This window comes from Macadamia integrifolia, chromosome 8 (genome assembly GCF_013358625.1).
Source record: "Macadamia integrifolia cultivar HAES 741 chromosome 8, SCU_Mint_v3, whole genome shotgun sequence".
NCBI lineage: Eukaryota > Viridiplantae > Streptophyta > Magnoliopsida > Proteales > Proteaceae > Macadamia > Macadamia integrifolia.
In genome coordinates this window covers 29,844,127-29,853,710 of record NC_056564.1, presented here as the reverse complement: position 1 = coordinate 29,853,710, position 9,584 = coordinate 29,844,127, and the positions used below count along the sequence as shown (strand labels likewise).

The 9,584-nt window shown below is 36.6% G+C and overlaps 1 protein-coding gene across 2 annotated transcripts; it reads left to right on the top strand.

Moving 5' to 3' along the window:
- Window positions 1-757: 757 nt before the first annotated feature.
- LOC122086087 (ent-kaurenoic acid oxidase 2-like) lies at window positions 758-9,336 on the top strand. Of its 2 annotated transcripts, none has more exons than XM_042654783.1 (9): window positions 758-1,358; window positions 2,346-2,826; window positions 2,916-3,188; window positions 3,265-3,354; window positions 3,456-3,534; window positions 3,608-3,714; window positions 3,830-3,951; window positions 4,206-4,303; window positions 9,088-9,336. In XM_042654783.1, exons 1-9 carry the CDS (start codon window positions 1,126-1,128, stop codon window positions 9,117-9,119), a joined length of 1,515 nt encoding a protein of 504 aa, XP_042510717.1. In that variant the 5' UTR covers window positions 758-1,125; the 3' UTR covers window positions 9,120-9,336. The 2 variants fall into 2 exon arrangements, with proteins under 2 accessions (XP_042510717.1, XP_042510718.1); XM_042654784.1 differs by having other exon boundaries at window positions 4,206-4,314.
- Window positions 9,337-9,584: the final 248 nt, after the last annotated feature.

Sequence of the window (9,584 nt, the reverse complement as noted above, 5' to 3'; positions counted from 1 at the left end):
CTACCCCCATAGATTGAACCGAAATGAGACAACATTGATTGGGTCTGGTGAAAACTCAGAGGCTACATTCCCATACAAAACTACAAATCAAATGATAAAAAAAAAAAGGAATCACCATATTAAAATTTATTTTTATCCAAGAGATTTGAGTTGTTACATAGTTTCCATTGTGAGATTAATTCCCAAAATTATTTCTCAGTTACATTATGTTGTACTGTTGCACCTGAAAACTCTTGTTTTTTTTTTTTTCATGACATTTTTCCGGTAACATTCTCATGATAGATATGAAAAAACGTCATGTAAGATCGAGAGTATATGGTGAATTGTCTGTAACTACCAGAGGTTTTTCCTTTCTTATTATTATTAAGAACAAAATCAGACGTATGCTCCACATACAGTGGGACACACAATAACCACCATATCGTTCCTAAGGGTCCATGTCCCTTTGTGTAAGCACAAGGGCTTCTTGATAGAAAACACTACCCTCTTATTGGGATAAAATTTTATAGATACAAAAGGATTTGTTATGACCACCATACCCCTCCTCAGGCTCGCGGCCTCTTGGGATAGAAAACACTGCCGCTTATTGTTATTATTATTATAATAACACTTATTATTATTAATATCAATTATTACTCTCATATGAGGGAATAAAGGCTTTTTAGGAAAAGGACAAGCCTAGTAGAATTATGTAGGTCGGCCAGCTCTTTAACCAATAAAGAGAAAAAGAAACTGATCAAAAGAGAGAATTCTCCTTCATCCGTCAGATTAGATTTCATTAAAATTCCTTTATCCTATATAGTTTCATAACATGCCATTCAGATTCTTATCGAAGCATCAACAGTAGGGTTTCAACTACGAGTGTTTGTTGTGGATCATTATGCTCCAATCCTTTAAGAACCCATTACCATTTAATTAGAAATTACCACAACCTCACTATGCCTGTATTACGTTTCCGTTTTGGATAGTTTTAACAATCAAGCAAAGATTTCTATCTCCAATATTCATCTCTCTCTCTCTCTCTCTCTCTCTCTATAAATATAGCTACATAAGGGGGGAAGTGAGCAAGGAGCGTACGGTTTCTGTTCTGAACTCTGCAAAGTTGAGTAGCCAAGGAGAGAAAATATGGAGAGCAGTCTACTGTGGGTGGTTCTAACTGTTTTGTTTGGTGGGTTAGTTGCGTTTTATGGGCTGCTCAAGAATGTAAATTTCTGGTTGTATGAATCCAAACTCGGTGAGAAACGATTCAATCTCCCTCCAGGCGATATGGGTTGGCCTTTGATCGGCAATATGTGGACTTTCCTCGGAGCTTTCAAGTCCAATGAACCAGATTCCTTCTTCGCAAGCTATTACAAGAAGTCAGTATTCTCTCTTTCTCTCTCTCTCTCTCTCTCACACACACACACACAACTTTTGCTGTGCTTGTTTCTATTGTGTCTACAGTTTGGTTTTGAAATGATTGAGAAGTTTTAGATAAGTATGAATGTGGAAGCCATGTAGATAAAGATAAAGAGAAGCAATAGTATATCTATCTTTAAGAACAGAATTGATAAAGAGAAAGATTTATTTTGGTTATGTTTATGGATTGGTTTTTTGAGGAATCATAGGAATGATATCTTTAATTTTGCAAAGGTAGAGTTCCAAGGCTAGAGGCAATTAGGAGAATCAATGACGTCAAGGACTGTTGTTTAATTGTTTTGGACAAAAGGAAAGACGGTTCTTTTGTCATTTTCAATGCCATCTTTTGTTAAAATTATTTTTCCCTTGTTTTTCTATTTTTGTTGTCTTGTGTTTCGACTCGTATACCTATGAATTGCTTCATAGGCCTATAAGCCTTTTTCCCACAGAAGCATGCGTCAATCCATGATCCATTTCTATTGGAAGATTGTAACTTTCTTAATCAGATAGTTATTCTCTCTTCCTCTCCAATAAAAAATAATAATAGTTATAATCTTTTTATTATTTTACTGATATATGATAACCATTTTGGATACTTCAGAATGTTTTTGTAATACCCCTCTGATATAGTTCGGTTTTCCACTATCTTCAAACTGAAAGCACAATTAATTATGGAAAGGAAGAAGGACATAACATATTAAGACCCAGCAAATACAAAGCCCCTGGCCCTTTGGGTTTATTTTGATTTTGAGCTGGGCCCATGAAATGGATGGCTATCATATAAATGCCCAATAAGACTCAACACCATATACAATCTAATGCTTAAACTTTCAACCTTCAATCCTATGAGGAAAGCTGTTAGAGCTCAACATCAGCACTTCTTATTAATATTGGGATATTCATTCTAACCGGAACTGAACCTTGATGATTTCCTATTGAGAATGTAGATTTGGTCGATCACCTGGAGTTTACAAAGCCTTTATGTTCGGAAACCCATCTATCATGGTTACAGCACCTGAACCTGCAAAGCAAGTGTTGATGGATGATGAAAATTTTGGAACTGGTTGGCCGAAATCCACTCTTGAACTGATAGGGAAGAAATCCTTTATTGGCATCTCTGATGAAGAACATAGGCGTCTCCGGAAATTGACAGCAGCTCCGGTCAATGGCCATGAAGCATTATCTATATACATGAAGTTTATCGGAAAAACTGCAGTATCCACACTGGATAAATGGTCTAAAATGGGTGAAATTGAGTTCTTGACAGAGCTAAGGAGGTTCACTTTCAGGATCATCATGCACATTTTCCTCAGTTGTGAGGATGAACAAGTACTGGAAGCTCTGGAGAAGGAATATACAGCTCTCAATTATGGAGTTAGAGCCATGACCATTAATGTACCTGGATTCGCATATCATAGAGCGCTTAAGGTGAGGCCTTCGATTGTGAGGTCAAGGGACACTTCTCTTCAATTTATTGTTTATATTATTGGAATTGATATGGGTTCTCTCGTTCTCAGGCTCGAAAAAACTTGGTAGCCACTTTCCAATCTACTGTGACAGAAAGAAGGCAGAGGAAAGCTGCTGGTATTGTTGCACCTACCAATAAGAGGAAAGACCTGATGGATAATCTGCTGGAGGTCAAAGATGAAAAGGGTAAAGAATTGAGTGATGAGGAGATCATTGATGTTCTTCTCATGTACTTAAATGCTGGCCATGAATCTTCCGGCCACATCACAATGTGGGCTACTCTCTTCCTACAACACCATCCAGAAGTCTTCAAGAAAGCCAAGGTGAAGCTAAAAAAATCTAGATAATAATCATATGATTATGTGTTGCAATCTAGCTAAACTTGTTCAAATGTTTCAGGCAGAGCAAGAGGAGGTTGTAAAGAATAGACTAGCTGACCCGAATGAATTAACACTTCGGGAATTGAGACAGATGGATTATCTTGGAAAGGTAGGTATTAGGTACTCTATGGAAGGCTTCAATTTTGTGATTCTCACAAGTTGATTTAGTATTTTAAATTTCAATAGTAACAACGAGGATTGGTTTTGTAGGTGGTCGATGAAACTTTGCGTATCATTAATATCTCACTAGTGGTTTTTCGAGAAGCTAGAAAAGATATGAATCTAAGTGGTCAGTTTCTGCTCCGTATTTGCTTTATATTGATCCATTATTTTACATTGAAAATGAATTGTATGTTTTTTAGGTTATCTTGTACCAAAAGGATGGAAAGTTTTGATCTGGTTCAGAACTGTTAATCTAGATCCTGAAATTTACCCAAATCCAAAGGAATTCAATCCATCCAGATGGGATGTAAGTAACATGTATTTTGTTTTCATTTTTGTTAATGTCAATATGAATCCAAGATGTATGTAAGTAGCCATGCATATAGAATGTTTTGTCTGATATGTAAAATGCTACTGTCCAGAATTACATACCAAAACCAGGAACTTTCCTTCCTTTTGGAGCAGGAGCCAGACTGTGCCCTGGAAATGATCTTGCCAAACTAGAGATAATGATTTTTCTCCACCATTTTCTCCTCAATTATAAGTGAGTCAACTTCCCATATTAGTTTATTCTTACTTTAATGAACATAGAGATGTTCTTGAGGATGGTTTTAGAGTTTTCTTTACTTGTAAAAAAAAAAAAAAAAAAGAGACAGAAATTGAACACTATTAAGAATTTTTTTTTTTTATTAAGGAAAAGAAGAAGAAAAAAAATAAAATCTAGAGGCTATACACATATCCATCACCACAAAAACATAAATAACTCTCTAAATTTTAACCTAAATTGTCCATGTACAGGCTTGAACAGCTTAACCCAGGATGTTCATTGAAGTATTTACCTCATACAAGGCCCATGGACAATTGCCGAGCAAGAATCAAGAAGGTCTCATCGATAGGCATGTGAACTGTAAGAAGTCGTAAACATTTTATTATCATCATTAGATGCATGCAATTATATAGAGTATGTGGATTATGGAAAGAAGGAATAAATTAGTTATGGGTCTGGTTATAAGAAATGAAATGTGATTTTATCTAAGTGTAGACACCATATTTTCCACTCTTGGAAGGGCTATGTAATGATGAATTGAGAACCCCTCAGATAGGGAGGGACCATGTATTTATAGTCAAGATTTTTTCTTACACCTAGGCAGTGTATTTTTGCTTCTATGCTGACATAGGATGGCTATAAAATGAACTAAAATATTTTTAAAAATGGTTAGTGATTTTAACATGTTTAGAACTGACCAAGGCCACCCAACGAAACAAAGATTGGTTTTGAATTGAGCTAAAAACCCAACTGGACCAAACCTCTTTGAGTTAAGATTGGTCCTAAATTGAGCTAAAAACCCAATTGGACCCGACCTCTTTGAGTCAACTCAATCAGGGTTGTATTAACTCAAGTCAACGCCAGATGTGTTTTGGATGACATAATTTGCATCCAGGCCGACATCGGCCAGGTACCAATTATATCAGGAAGAGAGCATATTGTGCCGGTTGTTACATTTTTGTAGGGATTTGGCCAACCATGACACATGACACACACTAAGATATTTTATAAAACATAGTGACAAATGTGTTAATTTCTTAGATCATATGGGAATATACATTTATTATAAATAGACTCAAATCTCTCTCTAAGCAATGAAAAAGATCACAACCTCATTTGAAAGCTTCTCACAGTTGCCTTGGTGGCCAAGGAGCCTCCAACTATAAATATATAACCCCTCCCACATTTGGGGATCCTACATAATCTTATGGATGCATACTCGACAACCTCAGTCAATGCCACTGAGATTTGCACATTGGAATCATAAGGAATTGTTGTTGTACTTTCCATTAGTCTAAGCTTGCACTAACCAAAGCTAAGCATATGCAGTCTAACCATAAAACACCCTTCACGAAAGTGGTAGGGGTAAGTGCACTTCCTTTCCCTTTTTACAGATTTACATTCTGAGTTTTGTGCTTCCTGTCATCACACTTCCATTGAGTAAACATCACTATTACCCCTAGTAGAATAGCTGTGAATTGCAGCCAAGCACATGACTTTCTGAGGGAGTTCACAAAATGTCCTTTATAAGAGTTGTAGATTAGGTCATGATATATTTACTGTGCAATGTTCATATTTTTATGGTTTTATTTGTCACAGCCCGCCTCCACTTACCTGAAGGCTGGTGACATGGATACGCACATGTGTCCACAATCCATCAAGGATCCACATTGTAGTACTTTAAGTTCATAAAGCTATGAAATGATTCTACGATCACATAGATAATAATAATCAAAATATACACAACTGGTGATGTCTTATGATATTTACCATATTTTCCAAAAATAATGTTTTTATAGTAGAATCAAAATTATAGTTACGCCCCTAGGGCTACATCTGATAAGTACAAAAAGAATAAAAAGTAGAAGATAATACTCTCATTCTCAATGTATTCCGAATGCATATTCATCACATACGCATCCGTCCATATGCGTAGCTATCTCCTCGTCCCAGAGGTCAGCTTCGTAGAGAGCCGGCTCCTCAACCACAAACTTTGGATGGTCACCTGAATTAAGATCTAAAAAGGGGGCAACAATAGGGGTGAGCTTCCACGAAGCCCAGTGAGGGGTACACACAGACATTCACAATAATTCATGAAATGCATCAAGTATAAATGCCCAACCAAACCAATATGAATGCAATTAGATGAATGCAATGATATGATCCAGATTATTAGCAAACAAACCTAGTCAACAAATTCTAAGTCTATAGTGGGTATCAATACTACTGCAACATAGTGGTATCCCCAGTCACGAATGTCCGTTATCGATCCCAAGGATACAAGCTAGTTGCAAGTGAGGAGCATACCAGTCCCTACATGGCTACTTCGGTACTCGATAAGCCTCTATTAATAATCCCCCATATATATTCCACATGACCAAATCAAACATCACGTGATGTGTTTGTCACGCTGCCAGTACCCCCACCACCATCACTGAAAATCGTCCCCAACCTTGGTTCGTTGGAGATTAGCCAATACTTTTCCCCTACTGGCAAGGGGTTGTAGCACATAGATTATTTTTCCTAACTCAATGCAATCTAGCATGATTCATATCACATCACAAATACAAGGTGATCATGCTTGGGGATGTGGCATTGATATCTCATACAACATCAGCCATCCGGCACCTACAATCATGATCACACACCCTCACTCTATAGGCATGCAGTACCGATATCTCCCACAACCTCGGTAACCAGAATCACCCAAAACCTCGGTCATCCTGCACCCCAATCTCCACAACACACTCACGCATTCTCACCCTGGGCATGCAGTGCCGGAACCCAACCTTCAGCTACCCAGCATCCCAGTCACACACACACACGTGCGTGCATCAATCCATAATCCATTTCTATTGGAAGATTGTATTAAGATAGTTATTCTCTCTCTCTCTCTCTCTCTCTCTCTCTCTCTTTGTTTATTAAAAGGTAATAATAATAATTATACTCTTTTCATTATTTTATTGATATATGATGACCATTTTGGGCTACTTCAGAATGTTTTTGTATTACCCCTCTGATATAGTCTGTTTTCCACTATCTTCAAGGACAAAGCCCCTGGCCCTTTGGGTTTATTTTGATTTTGTGATGGGCCCATGCAATGAATGGCTATTGTATAGAAGCCCAATAAGACTCAACACTATATACAATCTAATGCTTAAACTTTTAACCTTCAATCTTCAATCCTAGGAGAAAAGCTATTAGAGCTCAACATCAGCACTTCATATTAATATTGGGAGATTCATTCTAATCAGAACTGAACCTTGATGGTTTCCCATTGAAAATGTAAATCTAGTCAATCTCGTGGAGTTTACAAGGCCTTTATGTTTAGAAACCCATCTATCATAGTTACAACACCTGAACCTGCAAAGCAAGTGTCGATGGATGATGAAAATTTTGGAGTTGGTTGGCCTAAATCCACTCTTGAACTGATAAGGAAGAAATCCTTTATTGGCATCTTTGATGAAGAACATAGGTGTCTCCAGAAATTGACAATAGCTCCGGTCAATGGCCATGAAACATTATCTATATACATGAAGTTTATCGGAGAAACTGCAATATCCACACTGAATAAATGGTCTAAAATGGGTGAAACTGAGTTCTTGACAGAGCTAAGGAGGTTCACTTTCAGGATCATCATGCACATTTTCCTCAGTTGTGAGGATGAACAAGTACTAGAAGCTCTGGAGAAGGAATATACAGCTCTCAATTATGGAGTTAGAGCCATGACCATTAATGTACCTGGATTCGCATATCATAGAACATTTAAGGTGAGGCCTTCGATTGTGAGGTCAAGGGACACTTCTTCTATTCAATTTATTGCTTATGTTATTGGAATTGATATGGGTTCTCTCGTTCTCAGACTCGAAAAAACTTGGTAGCCACTTTCCAATCTACTGTGACAGAAAGAAGGTAGAGGAAAGCTGCTGGTATTGTTGCACCTACCAATAAGAGGAAAGACGTGATGGATAATCTGCTGGAGGTCAAAGATGAAAAGGGTAAAGAATTGAGTGATGAGGAGATCATTGATATTCTTCTCATGTACTTAAATGCTGGCCATGAATCTTCCGGCCACATCACAAAGTGGGCTACTCTCTTCCTACAATAACACCTAGAGATCCTCAAGAAAGCCAAGGTGAAACTAAAAAAATCTAGATAATAATCTTATGATTATGTGGTGCAAGTGAACTAAACTTGTTGAAAAATTTCAAGTAGAGCAAGAGGAGGTTGTAAAGAATAGTCCAGCTGGCCAGAATGAATTAACACTTACGGAACTGAGACAGATGGATTTTCTTGGAAAGGTAGGTATTAGGTACTCTAAGGAAGGCTTCAATTTTGTGATTCTCACAAGTTGATTTAGTATTATAAATTTCAATAGTAACAACGAGGATTGGTTCTACAGGTGGTTGATGAAACTCTACGTATCATTAATATCTCATTAGTGGTTTTTTGTGAAGCTAGAAAGGATATGAATCTGAGTGGTCAGTTTTTGCTCCATATTTGCTTTCTATTGATCAATTATTTTTCATTGAAGATGAATTGTCTGTTTTAGGTTATCTTGTACCAAAAGGATGGAAAGTTTTGATCTGGTTTAGAACTGTTAATCTAGATCCTAAAATTTACCCAAATCCAAAGGAACTCAATCAATCCGGATGGGATGTAAGTGACATGTATTTTGTTTTTATTTTTATTTTTTAGTGTCAATATAAATCCAAGATCTATGTAAGTGGCCATGTCTATAAAATGTTTTGTCTGATATGTAAAATGCTACTGTCCATAATTACATACCAAAACCAAGAACTTTCCTTCCTTTAAGAGCAGGACCCAGACTGTGCCTTGGAAATGATCTTGCCAAACTAGAGATAATGATTTTTCTCCCCCATTTTCTCCTCAATTATCAGTGTGTCAACTTCCCTCTATTATTTTATTCTTACTTTAATGAACATAGAGATGTTCTTGAGTATGGTTTTAGAGTTTTCTTTACTTGTAAATAAAAAATAAAAAAAAAGACAAAAATTGAAAATTATTAAAAGAAGAAAAAAAAAATATATATATATAGAGGCTATACAAATATCCATCACCACAAAAACATAAACAACTCTCTAAATTTTAACCTAAATTGTCCATTTGCAGACTTGAACAGCTTAACCCAGGATGTTCACTGAAGGACTTACCTCATACAAGGCCCATGGACAATTGCCGAGCAAGAATTAAGAAGGTCTCATCAATAGGCGTGTGAATCGAAAGATTTTATACCATCCTATCAAGACAGTGCTACTTTTATATCGTGAATAAAGAAGTTGTAAACATTTTATTATCGTCATCAGATGCATGCAATTATATAGAGTATGTGGATTATGGAAAGAAGGAATAAATTAATTATGGGTTTGGTTATAAGAAATGAAATATGATTTTATCTAAGTGTAGACACTATATTTTAGCACTCTTGGAAAGGCTATGTAATGATGAGTTAGGAACCCCTCAAACAGGGAGGGACCATATATTTACAGTCGAGATTTTTCTCACACCTAGGCAGTGTATTTTTGCTTTCATGCTGGTATAGGATGGTTATAAAATGAACTAAAATATTTTTAAAATGGTTTATGACTTTGACATGCTTAGAACTGACC